We start from the raw sequence: 20,734 nt of genomic DNA, 5'->3' as shown, positions 1-20,734 counted from the left end.
GCGCCTCTCGCGAGCGCCCGGGGCTATTTAAGGTGCGGGGCGGCCATTGTGCGCCCTTTGCGGCCGGGCAGCGGGCGGTGCGGTAGGTGTGCCCGGGTGGATCCGCCGCCATCCGCGCTGCTGGGGCCCGTGACCGCGGCACCGGGGGTGCAGGGACAATCCGCACGGTGTGGAGTCGTGCCCTGAGGACTGGGGCGTGTTAAGGCGGTGGGTGATGGGCCCCGCGGGAGCGGTGCCGGCGGGCTGTCCCCGGCCCGTGCTGACTCGGGTGCGTGCCCGCGTTCGAAATGCCTTCCTGTGGCGCTGCTCCCAGCGCGCTGCTGGCAGCCGAGGCTGGCGAGGGGGCAAGCTCAGGGTGTGCCTGGCGCCTTTGTCGGGTTCTTCAGCGAGTTTAGATGGATGTTTTTCTTCCCTAAGGGATCCGCATGCTGTGCCAGCGCACCAGGCCGGAGCTGCGGCAGAGGCCGCGAAGGATGCTGAGCTGCGACCTGTGAGTACTAGGCGGGACCTGTGCGGTCAGAGTGGCACTGCTGCCTCTGTCCCGGCTCTGGCGTTGCCTGATTTTGTTTCTGGGTATTGTGTTTGTGGGTGGACCGTGGTTCAGGTTCAGGCCGTGGGTGAATCAGTGTTAGCAGCGTGTCCGCATGGGCATAGTGAATCTATTGAATTCATGAGTTTGCGTCTTGCAGGGAGGGGCCCAGAACTGACCACAGGATTTGAAGTGGCCTCAGCAGTGCCCAGTACAGGGGGACGGTCCCTGCCCTGATCCTGCTGGCCACACTGTGGCTGATCCAGGCCAGGATGTCATTTGCCTTCTTGGCCACCTGGGCACACCTGGATCATGTTACGCTGCTGTTGACCAGCACCCCCAGGTCTTTTTGTGCTGTGACCCAAGTGCAGAACCCGGCACTTTGCCTTGTTAAACTCACTAATTTGGCTTCAGTCCATCCATCCAGTCTGTGCAGACACCTCTACAGAGCCCTCCAGCAGATCAACATTCCCACCAAACTTGGTGTCCTGCAAACAAAATGAGAGTGCACTTAAACCAGTTTTTGAGGTCTTCAGTGAAGACATTAAACTGGTCTGGCCCCAGCACTGATCCCTGGAACATCACTTAAGAGCAGCTACCAGCTGGATGTAACTCCATTCAGCACCACTCTCAGGGCCCAATCATCCATCAAGTTTTTAATGCAATGAACAGTGCACCAGCCAAGCCATGAGCAGCCAGTTTCTCCAGGAGAATGCTGTGAGAAATGGTGTGCAGAGCTTTAATGAAATGCAGACAGACAACATCCACAGCCTTTGCTTAATCCACTAAGAGGGTACTTGGTCATAGAAGGAGATCAGGTGGGTCAGGTGGGACCTACCTTTCCTAAATTCATGCTGGCTGGGCCTGATCCTTTGGTTGACATGCATGTGCCCTCAGATTGATCTGCTGTAGGTTGTGAGGACATTGGATAACTTCTGTTATAGTGTCTCCAGATGCTGAAGTGTGTGTAATTACATTTGAAATCTTGTTTGGTATGATGATGAATTTGTAAAATTCTAAAAAAACACAGTAAAATTAGAAAAACAGAGGTCTACAAGGCCAGTAAATGACTTGACAAGCAGGTAAAATAACTTAGGCTATTACAGAGGAAAACCAGGTGCCTTTGCTATATGTTCCAGTCCATTTTGTATAGCCACTGAAGATTTGGATTGTGTTGACTTGTAGATTCAAGTGAAAATTAACATTTTAGTTCTGGGGCTGGTCTCTATGATAGTTAATAACTAGTAAACAAAAGGTGATGGATTGTTAAGAGCAGGAGATTTTAGGTATCTTACAGCTTACAAAAGAAGAAAGGTGGCATTGCTTCTTATGATGACACTGTCTTGGATTAATTTAAAGGTTTTTAACCACAGGGAAGTAAGTATTGATATACGTCTTAAAACTGCAATATCCTTACAAGTAAAATAAGGCATTGGGTACTTGTATGTGTGCTTATTTGTAGGAAAACTTAGCCCTAGTAGGGAGAGGGTTAGAATACTTAGAATTCATCTCAGTAAGTCTCTGAACAATCTGTTGCACTGCTGAAGTTTGCCTTCCTTTGGGCAGGAGCTGGACTAAAAAGACTAAAAAATTTTCAGATCTCTGTTATGCTGTGAATATCTTTAGGTGAGTGGCTGTGGCTTAAATGTTAGTATGAAGAATATAACTAGTCATGGTTCATAGGAAAATCTCTGCTCAAGTTTGCTCAAGATTGATCTTGTAAATTCACCCTGTGATTATGAGAGGAGTAGAAGAAAGTTTGTTACCTGTTTTTTTTAGTTTCTTGTATTCTCATTGCTTTTTAGAGCAAACTGAAACATGACTGATACAGATGAACCCCAGGCTTCTGGCTCTGATTACCCTGATGCCCAAGAGCTGATCAGTCATCAGCAGGAGCCGTCTGAGGTGGTGTATTCATGGCAAAGGAATACAGGAACAGAACATTCCCAGTCAAGGCAGAAGGCAGCTGCTCCTGGGGAGTCTTCACATCGTCCTAACAGCATGTGTAAATCATCAGCAGCTTCAGATGAGGTTTTACTGATCAGCAGTGATTCAGAAATGTGAGTTTTTATGTCTAGTTCAGAATTTTTCCTGTGTAATGTATCATAAAAGTGTACCTTCTTTTGAAAGTGGATACTTTTTTCTTCTTCAGCGATGTCTCTGCTGCTCATCCTGAGTGCTCCATTGCACCTTCAAAGCGGAAAAGGAGATCTCAATCTTCAAGGCACCAAACTGAATCTGTTGCAGGACTACCTGACAATGAAAGCTCCTCAGATTCTTCTCTGTCTCCCCAAAGTCCAGGGAAATCATTGGAAGTTTCCAAGCAGCAGAAGTCCAAACTCAATTTGAAGGCCATTTTTGCCTATCACTTCAGGGGAAGGAAGTTCAAAGCAGCTGCACATCGAAAATTCAATCATCGGGCACAGAAGAAGAAAAAGAAAAAGTATGAGAGGACACATATGCCCACAGGGAGGCCCCCACTGACAGCCTCGCCTCAGGAGCAAAAGAGGCGGCTTCTAGACAGAGGTTTTCAGTTCCCTTTTGTTGAAAAACACTATGGAGAGAAACATATTCCCTTAAAGATGGTTCTTGGCTATGAAGTAAGTCCTTTGTTTTGTTGGATAAATACTTTCTTAGTTTAAAAATTGTGAATTGAAATGAGCTATATTGTGCTTCTACTAGAATAAAACATTGAAATAGGACACTTGATGTTGTAGGTTTAGTACATTTTAAGGCAAAGCAAGAATATATATAGATGTTGATAAATGCTACAACTCAGTTCATAATGTAAATGCTGGATAGTGGTATTTTTAAGATCTTACCTGAGTATTTTTTTGTACAGCAAGCAGCTGCAAAGGGATATTTCAAGTATATTAACATGCTTAAATACGAAGAACATCTTAAAAAAGCTTTACAAGCCCTTCAGGCCAGTGATGACTTAGAAGAAGAGTGCGTGGTGTTACGGAAACACAAATACTTAGATGATGAAGGCCCCATTTCCCCTATTCAGGAAGCAGAGTAAGTTCATATTTCCTTGCTCTTTTGTGCTTAACTAACATAAATATCTGTGTGTATCAAGTTCAGTTGTTCTCCTCTCCTTTTAACCTATGAAAGCATTGTTAATTTTGGGAACAAAGCACTCTTTATACTTGGGGTTCTGTGTTTGTAAATGTGACTTTAAAGTTCTCACAAAAGGAAGTATTTTTAATTTGATCAGAAGACTAATTATTGTTAGTATAAATTAAAATAAAGTATTTCCTGAAATGCATTCCTTTAATGCTATCCCAAATAAAGTACAGTGTTCTAAAAGAAAGCTAAAGGATAATTTTAAATACCTTTTTACATTATTAAAAACCAGAGTCGTTTTTGGTCTTCAGGTCAAGCAATCAGCTTAGTGCAATAAAAAGACCCGTAAACCAGCAAGAATACTTGCTATTGTAAATACACTCATAACCTTTAGAAAGCCTAAAAGACCGTGTAAAGATACAATGCTGTCTTTCAGCTGCTGTTCACTTCAGGGCTTGTAGCTTACACATGTTAAGGTACTATAAAAGTACACAGATTGATTTTTTTTTTTTTTTTTTTTTATTTCAGTGATGGTGAGGACAGCTTGAATTCTGATACTCAGGAACACCTGGATGCCAGAGTAGTGGTAAGTAAGAACTCCTTAACTTCAGAAGTACTCTAGCATTTCTGTTCCAAAGTTAAAGAATCAGTAGTTATATCTTCAATGTTTAGTTCTTGAGATTAGATCAAGAGTTAACTGTGACCTCTGTGGATCCTGATCTGATAATGCAGGAGGACATTAATAGTCTGACTTTTCTTCAGTGACTTTTCTTCAGTGGAATGCTGGAATGTATAGGAATTCTGCAGTTCTCTGTAGAGTTCTTAAAATCTGCAAATCTACTACTAAAATCTTATATTTCAAGTATCTCAAAACAAGGCTTGTGACTACTTCTGTCTTTCATTTCCTTAGGAGAACAGCTCTTTCATTCTAAGCAGCACAATTCCCCGTAAAAAGAAATCAAAGCCAGGAAGAAAAAGTGCAAAACCACCTGCAGTGATTGAAATAGTGGATGAAGAGGATGGTGCTGAAGACAACTCTGTGCCTCTGCAAGGCTCACCTCGTTGAGCAGCAGATGGACACATGAGGTGGCAGTGGCTGTTTTTCAGATACCTCTTTCATCACCTGTTTAGTTTAAAAACATTAATCTGCAGTCAGTGTTGAGCTCTCCACCCAGCTGCCTGGGCACATTTGGCTTACTGTGAGTATATTTGGTTTGTGTCTGAGACAGTTAGAAAAACAGAATAACTTGTCTTCATGCTAAATGTTTAAGTGTCTTCTCTGCTGTTTTCTATCAAGAGTGTATTCCTGGTTCAGTGGCTGACAGTCTTGGTGAAATTCTGGCTTCTGTAACCTGACTTCTGTTAACCAATGAATCGTAGAATTTACATAATTAAAAATGGGAAGATAAATTCCAAATATTGTAAGGGAACAACAGCACAGGACAGAAAAGTATGTGTATATAGAAAAGCATGCGCACATCTGTATGCTCAAGTTAAAAGTGCAGTTTAGATGCCTTTCTTTCATAGCTGACTTCTTTGTGGGTGGTCCTTGAGAGATTGTTTTTCTGTCTTAAAGCTGCAGGTTTAAAGGTTAAAGGATTGAAGATAAAATTGAAGCTTAATGCAGGTCAGGTGCCAACAATAAAAATGCAGAAGTGGTTTGTCAACTTTGACAAAAGCCTACTGCAAAATGTAGTTAATGCATTTGAATGATCAATTTTGTATGATGGAGGTTGTCTATTCCATGTGGAATAGCATCTCAGAAAACTAATTCCCTGCTCCTTAATGTAATACAATTATCTGAAGTTGTAAGTATAATCTGTAGCAGTACAGTGAATCTTATGTTAAAAATTATTTTTCCCCTCTCGCCCTTCTCTGTCCAGAATGGCTTCTCATGTGAACATGCCTTAGCAGAGGCTAAAAACTCTTTCTTATCAGTACTTGCCAAGTCCCAACTGCAAATATTCTTCTCAAAGGTGTTTTAGTCAGTAGAAAACATGGCTAATGTTTAGAAGTGGTCTGAATATCACTGAGTCCTACTGCAGCAGTTTTGGTAGCTAAAGTAATAAATGTTTAAAATGTCCACTTGTGTATCAACAAGATGTAAAAGTCACCTCACAGCCTCACTCAGGTGCTTTTAACCAACTGCTGTCAGCAGCTGACAGCTGTTCAGGATGTAAAAGTAATCTGCTGAACAAGCTTATTGTCAGAAAAAAGCTTTGTCTGCTGGCTAAATTTCCTTCAAGTGCAGCTGATAGTCTGAGCAGTAGGTGCTCAGTATTAAGAGCGAGTCAAGCTGTGTTATTTACATGCTTGAGTTAAGGTCCCAAGCTTTTGTAAAGGAAGTTTCCCAAATGCAGCTTGAGAGCTCTAGGACTGCAGAAGTTACTCTTTCAGCATTTAAAGATCACAACTAAAACTGGTCCAGAATTAATGGTTAAATGTAACTTTTGGTTGTCTCTCTGAGACATACTTAATGGCTTAAAAGACTCATCCTGGATCTGGGAGTGGGGATCTTGCTTGGTAGGCCATAGTGAGAGATATGTGGAGTCCTGCTCATTCTGCAGTTCATGTGATGAATTTGGCTGTTCAACTGCTGAGTGACTCAAAAATTAACTAAATTTCAATTCTGATTAGAACTGGATAAATATACATGAAAATCTGGATAAACACATGAAGCTTATTACAGCTGTTAAATTTATTGCTGAAATCTAGGTTTGACTTCAGGAATTTTCAGTTATTTGACTGTATATGACAGTTCTTAGCATTTTGCTTCTCTTTCCCTTCTAGCTTGTTTTTGTTGCTTTTGGAAGATAAAACACCTCTTGGTTTTCTTGCTGCACAAGGTAAGCTGTTACTTGGGTGGTTTTGTTTCCTTCAGGTAGCTGCTTCTGCATTATTTCACAAAAGGTTTTGAAGAAGCGGTGTTCTGTAGGTAAAATAAATACGTTACAGTACTCCACAGCTGAGCAGCTTCTGTGTGTGAAGCTTCCAAGGTGTGAGTTCAGTGCTACATACCTTTCAGCAGTCTGACCAGAATTAGTCTGTAGCCTCTCTTGAAACAAAAACTTGAGTTTTTGAATACATAAAATTGCAGTTTTTGTTAAAAAACAAGTTTTACCTGATGTCGAGTGCTGCAGGAAAAGTTCATCTGATTTGATTTGGACAACACTGCTGGGAATTCTCTCTGCTGAAGATGTTGAGGAACTACTTTCCCATCAGTGTCTTTGTGGTGCCTCATCCACACTTTCTGTACCAGGGTATATCACACAGCTGCAGCTTCTGGTGGCTTCCCTGTGGTAAAGTTTCATCTTGAATCATAGCCCTTGCAAGAACAGGAGGAACAGCAGAGAGCAGCTGGTAGTCTTCACTGTACATGGCTGTGAATGTACATTGAACTGTGGGATGTTACCAAGTTTGCATGGCTTTGGAAGTGTAGGAAATAGCATGGAAGAAAGCACCTTTTGAGGATACAGCATAGGAGAATCCCTTTGACATGAGAAAACAATTTGCTGAGGATGGGCAAGTACTGAAACCTTAAAAAACATTCTTGTGTAAGAGGATAGGAAGAGACACTTCTCACTTGGCAGTTGCTGTGAGGAGAGGAGTGCACTAGGAAGCACATCAGGTTGGCACAGGGGGAGTTTTTCTGTGGAGAGTATGTGACTCTGAGCTCATCACAATTACCTTGGTTCAAGCTGTCTCTAGAACTGGAAAGTGTGGTAGCTCTCAGCTTCTACTGCTAACACTTAAGTATATAGTCAGTTGGGAGGTAGCTTCGAATGCTGTCTCAGAAATAGTAAAATAATAAATGTCTGTTCCAGCACTTGATCAGGTTTTGTCTTTTGCCGTAGACAAAATACCTGGAACCTAGTGCTTAGAAAAAACCCTTCTTCTGCAACCCACAGCTGATAATTATATTAGTTGTGTTACATTTATGAAGGGACAATATTTGCATGGCCTCCAATAGCAATCATTCATTGGAATGGTGATCAATCTAGACTTTGGTGTTCTAAATTTTCAGAAATGTAGTTTGTTTGTATCTTTGCAGATGAGCATGCTCGCACTGCAGCAGCAGTTGTAACTTCTTGGGGATCTCTTGAATTCTTATGGCTGTTTGCTGACCTTCTGATTCCCAAATCCATTATTAAAGTGGACATCTGTGCAACATGGTAGCAAAAGAGGTGAGCTTTGTGTTTCTTCTGAGCTTCAGCATAAGACTACTGGATTTCTTCAGTCTAGTGCTATTTCCACAGCAAGTAATCAGACTAATTTGTGCACTGTATGGTATCTGCACCCAGCAGTGTCTTCCTGATGGGGTGTTCAAAGAGCAGTGCTACAGTATTTCAACAGCTGGCATCGTTGGTTTCCATGCAGATGTGCTGGTTAAACTTGGTATTTCTGTTGAAACAAGTAGATTTAGTGTTTTCTTAGTGGGAGGCTTTTCAAATACAACATCAAAAATCTGCTAAATCAATATAGGATAAAAGTGTAGTTAAACTATTGACCTTGTTCCAAAATGTTTTTTTATCTTAAAGGGGCATTCCTGTGACGTGTGGAACAGAGTGGAAAGCCTCTACTCAAGTGTAAGTATAGAGGAAACAGTTGGTTTTTGTTTTTTTCCTAGGTAGAGGTAGTGTATGAAGGTAAAAGCTCAAGCTTTAAGTTCTTGGCTGCCTTTTGAGAAAAAAAAAAAAAAAGTATTCCATTTTGAAACACAAATCCAAGTTCCAGATGACCACTAGAGAAGATTTCTTTCCAAGTTACCTGGCTAGGCTTGAAAACCAAGCTATTCTAAAGACATTGTGGAGTTTTTATGCCTCGTTCTTCAGCAACTGGACACAACCTGCTGTGTGTCTGAATTGGAAAACGTGGCTAGAAGAGTAACAGGTTTTGCTTTCCTCACTGTACACTTAATTGCAGTGGTGACAATGAGACCTGTAACAAGTTCACTTAGTGGGACAGTTCTGCAAACATACTTAAAAATGCAGCTACTATGAAATCTTAAGATAAATTTGAGTTGATGTGCCTCAATTCTGCATTCTATTCTATGTATTATTTGCAGGTAGAGGAAAAAACACTTCCAGTGCAGAATTCTTGTAGAAGGTTTATTAAAAAGCATATTTTTAAGGTGTCTTAAAATGGTCTCTTCCATGCTTTCTTTGTGAGGTAACTCCCTTAGTAGTTTTACCTTCTGTGGCACAGTGCTCCAGTTTCTTTCAACTGCAGATAGACCTTGCTGGTAGTTGTGTGATAAACTGGGCTGTAGTTTGATTGCAGATTAAATATATTGTTGTGTCATCAGCATTCAGCCAGTGTGACTGGACTGTCTGCCTGGCTTCATACTGAGATAAAAGCACACAAGTCTTGATGAGCTGCTAAAATACTGAGGTGACTTGAAAGTATTACTTAAAAACAACAATTTACTTTCTTTTAGGAAGTGCACCTGAAGTCCAGTCTGAACTAGCAGCTTGGTAAGTTTGTGTGACTGTTTTTTTTACCCTTGGCTGTTTCAGGTCAGCCACCTGTCTTTCACTTGATGAGCTGGTTATACTGCTGCTCCTTTCTTACTCAGAAAATGCAGTGTTGTTCCATAAAACATGAGAGCTTATCTTCCCCAAACTTGAGAATGCTGTGAGAAAATTGTTGTGATGATTGGCAAAATGTTCAACTGCTCTGAAGAGAGTGAGTGAGAAGAGCCTTTCTGAACAAATCTACTCAGTGCTGTTGGAGGTTCTGCTGATTTGTATGCACATACATGCTGGTTTGTAATATTACTTGTTTTTTCTGGTGGCAGGTACTTGGAGAAAGTGAAATAAGAAATGCAGGATGCTGTTTTCACAGAAGTCTGAAGCTGCTTCGAGGGTCAGTGTGACATCTGATGTTCTGCCTATACATTAATGACTGAGCAGCTGAGTTGTCAGTAAGCCAGAAGTCTCTCAGACCAAGCTTATTTGTGAAGGTTTCAGGGGCTGTTTTCAACATTACACCAGTATATCTAAATGGATCATTCATTCTGTTAAGGGAAGAATTTATTGTAACTTTAGTTTGCCCAAGGAATATTCATATAAATTCCTCAGTCATAACTAAGGTGAACAGGTTAAGTGCTTAAACTGATTGTTCTGTGTGGACCAGTAAGTTCCACTTAGTAGGAAATTTATAAGGGAGGATTCTGCAGAGTTCTGTAGTTAAATCCCTTTGATGTTTGCCTCTCAGTTAACTTGTAATTAAAAACTTGCTAATATGAAGGAGGTGCTAGTGTATCATTTACCTTCCTTCCCCCAAATGCCTCGAAACAACATAAAATGACACTTGCTGGGATCTGTACCAGATACCTTTCCTATCTCCTTGATTTTTATTTATCTCTTGTGTTAATTGATAGTACCAGGAGTGTTGAGGTCTATCCCGATGGGATCTTTTCTGTAGGTTCATGTCGTTGGAAACGCCTCACAGAATAAACTTGTGGTTTGGCTTTACCCACTTAACTACCTGTTAGCTCTGTGGGATAAAACTGCAAGACAGATCTTAAGAGTAGAATCCAAGGAATGGGGATGCTCAGTGTTCTCCTTCAGGTGTACTGGAACATGCCTGGAATACAAAACAAGAAGTAATTCAAAAGTGGAAAAGCTTGGTTGGATTCAAAAGTCAGTGTGTTCTGGGACTTCAGGTTCAGCTGAGATTCTGAATTACATGGGCTGCACTTATTCTTTTGCCCAGGTTTTTGTGTAGGCACCTGACTTACAACACAGGTTTTTTGTTTCTTGTTTTCTGGATGGCTTAAAACAGTCTATTCCCCCTTAAATATCATGCAGGAGTGATTTTTTCTTTTTCAGTGGCTATAGGTAAGAAGAGACAGCACTGTGATGTCTGTTAGGAAGTAACTTCATAAACTTGCTGCATTATTTTTTTTTTTTTTTTATCGAGAGCTGCTCCACAGTTTCATGCTGAGCAGCAATATTTGGGTTATTTCTTCAGGTATGGGGTTTAAAGAGTTAGTTTCTGAGCAGCTCAGCCAGTTTATTGCTGTACTGTTGAAATCCTTGGATTCTGTTCTGTAGAATGAAGAGTTCAAAGTAAAAGAAGCAAAGTATTATGGAAAAAGTATGAATCTTCACATAGGAGACTTCTGAAGCTGCTGTTCATGTTAGTCTGTTTCTCCCTCTCAGCTGCATGGCAGTTTTGTGAAGAGTTCCTTTTGCTCCCCGATGCCCACTGGTGCATGCCAGAAGCTCAAATGTAAAATGAGTTGTTGTGGTTGAAGGTCTGTAGCTGTTGCAGGTGTTACAGTACCTGCAGCCAGCAGCCTTTCCTGGTGGAATATTTAAAAAGCAGTGCTACACCAGTGCAGCATTTGGCATCCTTGGTGTTCATTCTGCTATGCTTGTTAAACCTGGTATTTTTGCTGAAACAGCCTTGAATCTGTTAGGGGATTTCAGTGTACTTAATTTCTATTTTCATGTAACAAATGAAAATAGATGTTTGCCTTTGTCTTCATTTTGATTATCTGTGTGAAAGCTGGCTACTGGCCTCTGGAAGTCAGCAAGTGCATTCCATTCTTTCTAACAGGTGCTTCAGGACACAGAAAGAAGTGAACTACCCTGAGTTAAAAAGGAAGCAATCTGTTTGACAGGTAAGCATTCAGTTACTAGTTCCATACTATTTCAGAGTTGGTGTGTTAGCTTTGTGTGACTGTAAACATGGGGACTACTAAACCATTGTAGAACTAAGTGTAGAAATAGCTGTGTAGTACCAGATTACTGGGTAGTGACCACTGCAGATCTTGGCAATATCTGAGCAGATCATTCATATGTGAGTCATTCTTGTGTGTGTATACATACTTGAAATTGCTGTCACAGTTGCGCAGCTGTTTGTAGTTAAATAGACTGCTGCTGGTTGTGAGCAGTTCCTCAGTACTTGGAGCTTGTGCCATATTTCAGGCTTGTATTGGCAGGATTAATTTGTCCTTCACTGGAAAAGACTGGCAGCTGGGTTATTAAGTGAAGTCCCATAACAGTGAGAGGAATATCTGGTCATTACCAAGGCTGCTGGGATGTTCCTGTTTCTGGTGAGCTGTGGACATGACCATAAAGCAAATCCACCAGACTCCTGTGTTGCTGCACAATGTGGCATCAAGTCTGCTGGGAATAAATGTCAAGGACACAATATTCCTTTCTGCTTTTAGGAGTGAGTTCTGCTGAGGTGTAGGGATGAATCCATGGGCACCTTCAATGCTTAAGCTACAAGGGGACAAAAGTTCCAGTTGAGAGATTTGTAGATTGGATTGCAGAGCTCCTGCTGAGAGGATGGTTCTTTGGAACAAGAAGCAGAAAAAGGGAGACAAAGGCTGTTCTGTGCAATTCACACCCAAGGTGCACTTTCCCCCTGTACTAACCAAACCTGACTTTTTAAATCTTTAGGGACTGCCACCAAGTTGCTGCCTGTCAGAGGGATGAGAAATACTACGTGGGAGCTACCAAAGTGCCTGTAAAGGTCAGGGCGCTTACCAAAAAGGCTGATGCTGTAAGAAAATTGAAGGTCACTTCAAAGAGGGTTTGCATGGCTGAAAAACCAGCAGCTCTTAACGCGGTGACCGCATATTGAAATCCTCTGCAGGATGCTGTGGCCACTCCATGTGTGCTATGGTCTATTTGTGAGGAGATAACACCTCGTGTAGTTGGGCCTCCTGGGCTGAAAAAGGGCCTTGTCCTGCTGCCTTTGGGTTATTTGAAACTGTTGTGGAGGAGAGGCTGCTGAGTTCCACTCTGAAGCAAGAACTTGCAGCAGGGGACAGGGTTGCTACAGTTGTGGTTTGAGTAGTTGTGTAGCCCAGTTGCTGCTTGTGTCCAGAGAAGGGCAGTAGAGCTGAGGAAGGCTCTGGAGCACCAGCTGGATGAGCGGCGGGGGCAGGGGATGTTTAGCCTGGAGGAGGAACCTTCTGCTTTGGACAACCACCTTAAAAGGAGCTTGTAGTGAGGTGGAGGTTGTTCTGCCAGTTAACAAACAGGATGAGACATGACATCAAGTTGTGCCAGGAGAAGTTTAGATTGGATATTAGAAAAGTTGTTTTTATTTGGACTGAAAGAGCTAATAAAATATTTTTCCTGTCTTAGATCCTGGTGATGTTGCTGCAAGCCTGCTGCAAAGAACTGCACAGCTGTTCCAAATAAAGAATCTTCTCTAGAGTGTTTATTGCAGTGTTTTGGAATTAAACATTTTAACTTATTACTGCTTTGTCCAGTGCAGTAGTGCATGTTGTGACTCACCTCTTGCGCCCCTGGGAGCTGTGGTGAAGGTGCCTGATGAGTGTTAGTGCAGGCCCAGCTAAACTGAGAGTAGAGGTGACTGGAAGTGGCTTTATCAGTGGCTTTCCCTGTCACTGAACCCAACTGCACCAAAGCCTTGGACAGATGTTTATTCTGTACAGAATATCACAGCATTTAAGTTTGGGGCTCTGGGCTGCAGCTTGGGGATATTTCCTGTTGCTGCACCGAAAAGTCAGCAAAGGGTTGAGGAAATTTTGAGAGCTGTTAAGTCACCTGTGAGTTCCTGGTAGCAGAATGCAGGCTTGGTTTCTGGATACTCAGAGAGGAACAAGAATATTGATATGTATGAGCACCCCTTGCAGAATTGCCATGGTGAAGTTAAGACTCTCCATGCTCGACTGGTCATCCCAGAATTGCAAATGGCCTCCACCTTACTCCATGGAGTTTTCCAAACTGGTTCTGGCTTATGGTTTGCTGCTGCAGTACATGCAACTGCAGCAGACAGAAGGAGATAAGTGAAAAGCAGTGTAGAGTTAATTCATCAAATATAGCTTTGTAAGAGTTCCCATGGAGCAGATTTAGAGGAGGCTGCAAAAATGAGCACAGGACTGGAGCACCTCCTGTGCAGGCGTCAGCCTGGAGCACAGAAGGCTCCAGGGAAGATCTATATAGAGGCTTGAGCACTGATAGGGGATTGGAGCAGAGGATCTTTAAAAATGTCTTCCCCACACCTAACCACTCCATGATTTGCTGGGTGCATTTAAACCAAAATGAGCAGTAATGAAAAGCCCTTGGTACTGCATCTGTTAATAACTAAGTTTACAGCAAAAGTGGACCTTTGAATTTGTCCTGATAATGTGTTTAGCTCAAAAAACGGATAGAAAACGTCTTTAGAAAAAGCAATAGTGTTAAGATTTTTAATTCTCCCAGTAAAGTGCTTTAAGATGTACACAGAAGGCATATTTCTAATCTTAAATCACAGTGCAAAGAACAGATTAAAAACCATCTTTACCAAAGAAATGTCCTGACATCCAAGGATTCAAATAACCTTAGAACTTTATTTGAAAATATTTTTTACATGTATATTACAGAACTTATGACCTCTTTAAAATATTTTAAAAAGGCCTTTCAGGCCAGTAACTCAAATCTGAGACAAACAATGAAGAAAGCAGCACAGTCCATCTGCTGTGGTGGGTTCTGAACAGGGGACTGCAGTGGTTTGAGGTACTCCCTCTTTTCCTACAGCTTTAAGCTGAGTGTTCCCAAGTGGCTTCACAATTGAGCACTGAGGCTGCACCCTCAGTGGCCTGGATGGTACCAATACCACATGTCCTTATTGCTCAGTCTTCTGTCATGGTGCTTTCCAGGTCGTCTTGGCTCGCAGTTTTTCCAGCATTTTCTGCAATTAAAACAAACCCTGAGACTACAGTACTGAGGCTGAAGTGACTGCCCTGGTCTGGGCAGCAGTGAGTGCAGTGCCTCCCCTGTTCCAAACAGCCACAGATTACAGGGAAGAGGGGAAGGTGTGTTAATTTTTCTCTTAAAAGATGGGCTCTGTAAAGCAATGGAACAAGAGCAGCAACTCATTTCACCACTAAGCAGGTGAGGTGGTCAGGGCTAAAGGCAGGAATTAGACCTGGATCCCCCATAGTAGTCAGAGCCTGCCAGGATTATCAAGCATTTCCTTCCTTTCGGTTGCCTCAGGGCCAGCGAGGGAACGAGGGAATTGACAAGTCCACGCCATTGTTCAACCCTGTTCCACAGCAGCTGCCATCAAAACCCCAGCAAGATTCTTGCACCTTTCAAGTCTGGGCATGCGCAGAATCTTACCCTACCTCGAGTAACCAAAGCAGCCCGAAACCACCAAACCCAGAATGTTGCCTTAAAATAGAAATTTGGTCAAGCCTGGACTAATGAAAAGGGTGCCATTCTTTTGCCACAGACTGTCCAGCACCTGGGGCCTTTTTGCTCAAGCTCAGCCTTGAATAGAAAAATTCAGCCTGAGGCAAGACATGCTTTTTAGAGAGAACTTGAGCTCAGTTGTTGACAAGGAAATTCTTACATGGGATGTACCAATGGCATCACTTAACCTCCAGACTGGTTGGAGGGTCTCCATTTCAGCTCCATTCACACCACATCTCAATTACTCTGATTCAAAGCTCAGTGTAATGAGACCAAAGGGCAAGAGGATTCTGTAGCAAAGTATTACCTTTTGAAACTCTTTAGCCTTTTCTCTGTTTTTAGCGTAAGTTTCTTGCCTTGTTTTTTCTTCATTTCGGATTTTTACTTCTGCAAGCTGATTATAAAGCCTGTGAAAACAGAAAAAAAAAAATCAGTGGGCAGGAAGACAGTGGCAAAGAAGGAGAAGGTTAACAAGCTTAAGGGTGTGCCATGGCTCAGCTGCTAGCAATTGGGAAAAGTGACTACAGAGTCACTTCAAATTCTTTTCCAGCTGAATCAAACAAACCCCCTCCCCACTCAGAGCTGCACTTGTTGCCTGTTACTGCTCCTAAGTGCCCAAGTGCAACTGTGAACTTGGCATCGAATTTCCTCCCATGTCAAACATTAAGTGGCACAGCTGCCTCAGCAGGGTGACACCAGCACAGTGACCTTCCTCAGTGCCACCTCTGCAAGGGCATTTCCCAGCAGGTACCTGAATCAGACACACCTGGCTCCTCCCCCACCTGCTCAGTGTTAAGCAGCGCTGGGTCCAGCTGGAAGAACAGACTGAGCAGCAGCTTTCACAAAACACAGATCAACTACTTTTCTGGTTGTTTTTCTTAATTAAACTTCTATCCCTTGTGTTCATGAAATACCTGGATGTACGCTGATGCATTTCAATTTCTCCACACTTCCTATCCTCTGGAGAAGATACTTTCACTTCTCCTACTTTTTTCAACTGATTGAAAAGTGCACCATTTTTTCCTAGGGGAAAAAAAGAAGCCAAACACATCTTAAATTTAAATCTCTAGTTCAGCTACCTCAAAAACATAAGAGATTTTCAAAGATTTTTAAATGACATGACAAAACCCAAAACAAGCTAGCAGAACGGAAGCAATAGAGATGACATTCTGAGTTAAAATAAATCCTCCCAGTCTCACTCTCCAGGTTGCTGCCTGTGCTTTACCCATGGCTCTCCACAGCCAATCTGCAATTCCCCAGGACCGGGCACTAGAGATGTAAACGTGGCTGTTTTGTGAGAAGCAGCTGTTGTTTGCAGAGGCACCTAAGGATGATAAAGGTGGGCCGATTGTGAAATATCAAGAGCTCCTGTAAGGGCCTTTACAACACTGAAGAGGCAGTGGGGGAAACAAAGCTCCCTGATAAAACAAGTTTAAGAATATCCCAGTCTGCAATAGCAAACACGTAGCAAATATAAAATCTATTCTTCGATATAAAACAACAATTGAAGGGATACCTAATGCTATGTTTTGCCCCCAGATAAACCTACCAGAGAGAAGACCAGACTTCTTCTGTCTGCTTCTTAGATTCTCAGATTTTCCTCCTCTAAGCTTTCTTGCTTCCAGCTTTTCGTTTCCTCTCTCCTTATTTTTTATTGCTTCTACTCTTTTCTGAGATTCCTGGATGAAATTCTGCTTTCTTTTTAAAAAAGATTTCTGTAAACTTCCAGGTGTTGCTGCAAATTCCAGCAGCATCACTGTGAAAAAAAAGAAAAAGTCCTCACATTTCTCACTGTTAACAATGAGCAGTAAGTCATGCGTTTCAAGGTACTTTCCCTAAAATGCCAAGTTTGAGCCCTCTTGTAAAAGGCATGAGGACAATGGCCTTGAATGATGATGCAGAACCAGCAGCAGTTCAGACCTATGGAATCCAGTAATGGTCAGCAGGTTTGCCCAGACAGATGCTGTGAGAAATACTCATCAAAAGCATCTGGATGTATCAAAACATATTGAAGACCTGACAAGTCCCTAACAGAATTAAGTTCTGTGAATTCCTCACCTTCACATTACTGCACTTCATCTTGGACAAAAAAAAAAAAAAAGGTCAGCATTTTACTACTCCAGACTATTAAAAAAAAAAAAAAAAAAAAAAAAAAAAAAAGGATAATTTAGTCCCCCAAGTCCTGCAGCCACAGAATTAACAGAAATTGAGAAATTATCAAAGGTACATAAACTATGACAACGAATCAGAAAACAACACATATTTTTTCAAAATAAAATTATTACAACACCAAATTAGTGTAGGGTAGAGATTCTGAAGTTTCATGAGAGAGAATCTGGCCCAGGAAGAGACAAATCAATGTGACACACACTAAACCTTGGTCAAAGGTACTACAGACCAAGCCTGAACAGCAGGATGCACTTGCCTAAGTAAAAGCAGCTCCAAGTTTTCCAAATGAGAGGTGTATTTTGTTGATGATTTTAATACTATAAAACCACTTTCAACTTCAGTGTATTCAAGTAGCACATAATTACCTGCGCTCTGATGTGATGGACAGTGACTCTTGTTGGGACTCTGGGCTTTGGGAGAACTGTCAGACCTTATGCATGCTGAATAATCTGCATCTGGAGCTAGTGGTAAAAATTCTCTCTCCTGTTTCAAAAGGATCAGTGATTGGATTGGAAATGCTTAAAATATAGAACAAATTTGAGCAAAGCAGTACTACTGTACCACTAGCATAGACCCACTGCAAATAAAACACATGCTTTTGCCTTTATGCCTGATGCAAAGAAAAATCAGAAATGCATCTTGGTAATAGGTATGAAAAAGCTTTTTTCCAAAAACATTTTAAAACTTAAAAAAAAACCCAACAAAAAATAACCCTCAAAAAAACCCAGAACATCCGTTAAAGACTTCTTGCCCACCAGATTTCAATTGCGTGTTTTTAATACAAGTCTGCAAATCCAGTTTTTTTTTCCTTTCCTCCTGTTCTTCCCATCACTCTCTTCCTGCTCTGTCTTTTCCCCCCTTTTCCCAGAGGCAGGTGACACCCACTGCAGCACTGCAGCCTCCAGCTGCCAACCTCCCCCTCACCCATGTACCAAATACTTGATAAAAACCCATCCTTAGACATGTTTAGGAATTCTCTAGATGCCTCTTGCAATTAGTGTGATTTAATCTAATCTGTTGATCTAACAGACACAGATTACTTGCTTCTACATGAGTGCTTCAGCAGCCAAACTATTGGCTCATTACAGCCCAGCCCCTCTGCAATTTACGGCCTTTGCTTTATACAAGCAAGCAGCAAAAGGAACACCATGGGTTAATCAAGTATGGTAGTTATGAAGGGCTGATTCATTTTCCCCATAAGCCTCTACTTGCTGTGTCAGCCCGGTATGGCTCAAGCCTCACAAGGTGAGGGGTTTCTTTTTTTTCCTGTTTAGTTTGTAGTTTTCATTTTATTCCATGCTCTCCTTTTGTTCAGTTTTCATCTAATAAGATATAATTCAGTCTTGCAAACATCAGCAAGATGGTTTTGGTTTTTGCAGCAAGTCTTCCCAAACTCTAATAGATCAATATGACAAGGTAGTGATTTTAAGGAATACCCCAAATTTAGAATCTATTTTATCTGTCTAGAAAACACAACATCAAACCAAGATGATCCAAAGCAATTACAAAGCTTGGAGAACCCAACCATCTCGTTTTCCAACAAGTGGATGAACTGCTACAGTGGGGCCTCTCCTTATTGTGATTAATACTAAGTTCAAAACAGTCACATTAGATAATGCTCACCTCAGTAAAAACCTTACATTCAGACTGATCCACACATGCTGAGTTATCCATTGCATCCTCCTTCATTTTCTCTTGGTTAGGAAGTCCAGTGTCTGATTCTACAATACTGATGTCATTGGAGCTTATCAGAGTGAGCTCAGGTTCTTCCATAATACCATTCCCTGACTCAGTCTCCTAGAAAATAAATTATCAAGACATCAGTAAGGAAAAAAAAGTAAAAACTCAGTATTTTCAGCAATAGCAGCAACTGCTGTCAGAAAAAGGAAGCTCTTTTTAACACATAGAAGAAAGAAAACCTTCTCCAAGCAGTAAATGAAATCCAGAAAGAATTTTAATATATCAGAATTCAAAAAACTGAAACAAATAACCCAAAGCAACCACTTACAAAAACTCCCCCTTGCCACAAGTTTAAATAATTTAGTTCTAGGGTAGCTTTTTTTTTTTTTTTTAAGCTACATCAACACTATTTCTTTAAGTTTGCTTATGCTTTGCTTGATTTATTTACTTCCTTCAGACTTCTGTATGTTCAGTGAGGCATCCATGCCATGTAACCCCCTCCATGAGCTCTACCACTTGGTGCTAAGAGAAGGAGATGCAGTAGGGATGCTACAGCTCCTCCAAACATAATGGGAACTCAGCTCATTTAAACTACTGCTACTTACCTCAGTGCTACAATCTGGAAGAAGGAGTAGGGCAAAACTCCAGGAAACAGGAATTAGAATTGTAAAATCAACACTTGCCAAGCTTTCAGATATTAAAGGTCTAAGATAACTTTGTGCAACAACAAAACCCTGCTTTTGGAGATCTGTTCTACTCACCCAGACTGGAATACGACATGAGCTCCTGGGCACAGGATGAGAATGCTTTTCATGTCTTTGGAATAAAGAACTGTTCTGTTGTACAACAGTGTGCAAATGGATGTGTGAGTGTTCCAAGCTGGTTTCTCTGAGAACCCTCAGAGATTCTTGTCCTTCTGGAAAGCTTTGATCTGGGTCCTTTACATCCATATTGCATTCAGAATGCAGCTCCACAGCTTTATTTACTTCATTGACATGAATTGATTTTCCAGGAAGCGTCACATGCTTCTTCTTATCAAAAGCCTCCAAAGGTAATTTTTTAGAAGACATGGTCTCTTTTAAAGTTTCACCCACTCTAACTGGTGCAGGACTTAGCTGATAAAATGATTTTTGCTCTTCCAGGTGAATCAGACTTTCATTCTGCAGATCTTCCACTGAACACTGGAGACTAATACATCCCATACTTCTTGACAGCTCTTCATATCCACTTGCAGGTGAAATACAGTTCTCATTGCCTCTGTTTTTAATTCCAGGGGTTTGTTCAAAAGGTCTCTGTGACACAGTGTTAAGATCCCCTGGCTGATCAGCATTCTGACAGTCATCACTCAGAGTCGAGTCTAATTGCAGTGGGTGAAAAGATTCTTCAGATCCTGTCTCAAAAATTGTCAGAAGTCAAACTCCTTGTTAACAAGACAATTTCCACCTTAAGTCTCTCTCTAAGGAGACTTTTCAGTAATGCATAACAAGAAGTCTAGTAAATAGGAAGAAACATTTTGTTTCAAAAACTGCTTAAGTTTCCTCCAACATAATACCATTAACATTACAGAAAATTATTCCATCACTGTACACAAAACTTCAAGAAACAACACTTTTTGCTGCTTCTTAGAATGTTTAGGAATGAACTTTGTGGTGGTGCTGACACAACTAACTACAATGGAAGTCACAACATTTTACAGCTTACACTCTGTAAACGGAAGTCCTCTGAGTCTCTTTTGGGCCTGCAACAAAGTGTCTAAACTGGACAGAAAACAGTCAAAAATACCATTACTTGGCCAGAAAAATCTTCAAAGTAGAAAGAATGGCAACAGAGACTACTGTTCCTACACAGTACAGTGTTGCACCCTAAATTATCTTTCTTTATCTGAGCATAGAAGTCAAGATACCATTTTTCCCCAGAAGAGGCTGGGCAAAGAGAAAGACTGGGTAGCAACATTAATTACTGAGGAGGCATTTCAGTGGAATAGCATCTGCCAAACAGACAACAGCGTTGTTTAAATTACTGTTTAATTTTTGGAATATCCTTACCTTACTCAAACTACAAAGTAACGGATATGCATTAACAAATACTTGAAAAAGGACAGTTTCAGCCGGAGTTGATATTTCTT

At 41.4% G+C, this 20,734-nt stretch overlaps 2 protein-coding genes and 8 non-coding genes across 13 annotated transcripts in view; 9 read left to right on the top strand and 1 right to left on the bottom strand.

Annotated features, from left to right (window-relative positions):
• The first annotated feature begins 70 nt into the window (after positions 1 to 70).
• TAF1D (TATA-box binding protein associated factor, RNA polymerase I subunit D) lies at positions 71 to 12,820 on the top strand. Of its 2 annotated transcripts, XM_066341320.1 has the most exons (16): positions 71 to 207; positions 418 to 490; positions 2,096 to 2,155; positions 2,335 to 2,589; positions 2,682 to 3,129; positions 3,372 to 3,547; positions 4,124 to 4,181; positions 4,506 to 4,794; positions 6,386 to 6,441; positions 7,647 to 7,779; positions 8,134 to 8,181; positions 9,033 to 9,069; positions 9,393 to 9,460; positions 11,162 to 11,225; positions 12,013 to 12,085; positions 12,706 to 12,820. In XM_066341320.1, the coding sequence occupies exons 4-8, from the start codon at positions 2,348 to 2,350 to the stop codon at positions 4,659 to 4,661; spliced, it is 1,080 nt and encodes a 359-aa protein (XP_066197417.1). In that variant the 5' UTR covers positions 71 to 207; positions 418 to 490; positions 2,096 to 2,155; positions 2,335 to 2,347; the 3' UTR covers positions 4,662 to 4,794; positions 6,386 to 6,441; positions 7,647 to 7,779; positions 8,134 to 8,181; positions 9,033 to 9,069; positions 9,393 to 9,460; positions 11,162 to 11,225; positions 12,013 to 12,085; positions 12,706 to 12,820. The 2 variants fall into 2 exon arrangements, with proteins under 2 accessions (XP_066197417.1, XP_066197416.1); XM_066341319.1 differs by lacking the exon at positions 2,096 to 2,155.
• Positions 6,162 to 6,233, top strand: LOC136358295 (small nucleolar RNA SNORD5). Its single transcript, XR_010743056.1, has one exon. It is a non-coding gene; the product is annotated as a small nucleolar RNA SNORD5 (small nucleolar RNA).
• LOC136358292 (small nucleolar RNA SNORA40) lies at positions 7,418 to 7,545 on the top strand. Its single transcript, XR_010743053.1, has one exon. It is a non-coding gene; the product is annotated as a small nucleolar RNA SNORA40 (small nucleolar RNA).
• Positions 7,872 to 8,010, top strand: LOC136358283 (small nucleolar RNA SNORA8). Its single transcript, XR_010743044.1, has one exon. It is a non-coding gene; the product is annotated as a small nucleolar RNA SNORA8 (small nucleolar RNA).
• LOC136358287 (small nucleolar RNA SNORA1) lies at positions 8,413 to 8,544 on the top strand. Its single transcript, XR_010743048.1, has one exon. It is a non-coding gene; the product is annotated as a small nucleolar RNA SNORA1 (small nucleolar RNA).
• LOC136358282 (small nucleolar RNA Z40) lies at positions 9,237 to 9,309 on the top strand. Its single transcript, XR_010743043.1, has one exon. It is a non-coding gene; the product is annotated as a small nucleolar RNA Z40 (small nucleolar RNA).
• On the top strand, positions 9,988 to 10,119 carry LOC136358289 (small nucleolar RNA SNORA18). The gene has a single exon (XR_010743050.1). It is a non-coding gene; the product is annotated as a small nucleolar RNA SNORA18 (small nucleolar RNA).
• On the top strand, positions 10,869 to 11,008 carry LOC136358284 (small nucleolar RNA SNORA8). Its single transcript, XR_010743045.1, has one exon. It is a non-coding gene; the product is annotated as a small nucleolar RNA SNORA8 (small nucleolar RNA).
• LOC136358285 (small nucleolar RNA SNORA25) lies at positions 12,129 to 12,258 on the top strand. The gene has a single exon (XR_010743046.1). It is a non-coding gene; the product is annotated as a small nucleolar RNA SNORA25 (small nucleolar RNA).
• Positions 12,821 to 13,896: 1,076 nt separating the features above from the next.
• CEP295 (centrosomal protein 295) overlaps positions 13,897 to 20,734 on the bottom strand; it is a 39,452-nt gene continuing 32,614 nt past the window's right edge. For all 3 annotated transcript variants that reach the window (XM_066341316.1, XM_066341318.1, XM_066341317.1), the window contains 7 exons: positions 19,371 to 19,999; positions 18,553 to 18,726; positions 17,295 to 17,412; positions 16,310 to 16,516; positions 15,675 to 15,783; positions 15,068 to 15,167; positions 13,897 to 14,257 (listed from right to left, as the gene is read on the bottom strand). In XM_066341316.1, the coding sequence (XP_066197413.1) occupies positions 14,210 to 14,257; positions 15,068 to 15,167; positions 15,675 to 15,783; positions 16,310 to 16,516; positions 17,295 to 17,412; positions 18,553 to 18,726; positions 19,371 to 19,999 (1,385 nt within the window). In that variant the 3' untranslated portion in view covers positions 13,897 to 14,209. The remainder of the gene's footprint in view (positions 14,258 to 15,067; positions 15,168 to 15,674; positions 15,784 to 16,309; positions 16,517 to 17,294; positions 17,413 to 18,552; positions 18,727 to 19,370; positions 20,000 to 20,734) is intronic.

Source organism: Sylvia atricapilla, chromosome 2 (genome assembly GCF_009819655.1).
Source record: "Sylvia atricapilla isolate bSylAtr1 chromosome 2, bSylAtr1.pri, whole genome shotgun sequence".
NCBI lineage: Eukaryota > Metazoa > Chordata > Aves > Passeriformes > Sylviidae > Sylvia > Sylvia atricapilla.
The sequence above is the reverse complement of the archived record's forward strand: the minus strand, read 5'-3'. Positions and strand labels throughout refer to the sequence as shown.

Excerpts from the sequence above, each read along its gene's own strand:
- TAF1D (XM_066341319.1), top strand. The coding sequence starts at position 2,348 with ATGACTGATACAGATGAACCCCAGGCTTCTGGCTCTGATTACCCTGAT. Across the intron at positions 3,130-3,371 it reads AGATGGTTCTTGGCTATGAA|CAAGCAGCTGCAAAGGGATA; the intron begins GTAAGTCCTTTG and ends TTTTTTGTACAG. Across the intron at positions 4,182-4,505 it reads ACCTGGATGCCAGAGTAGTG|GAGAACAGCTCTTTCATTCT; the intron begins GTAAGTAAGAAC and ends TCATTTCCTTAG.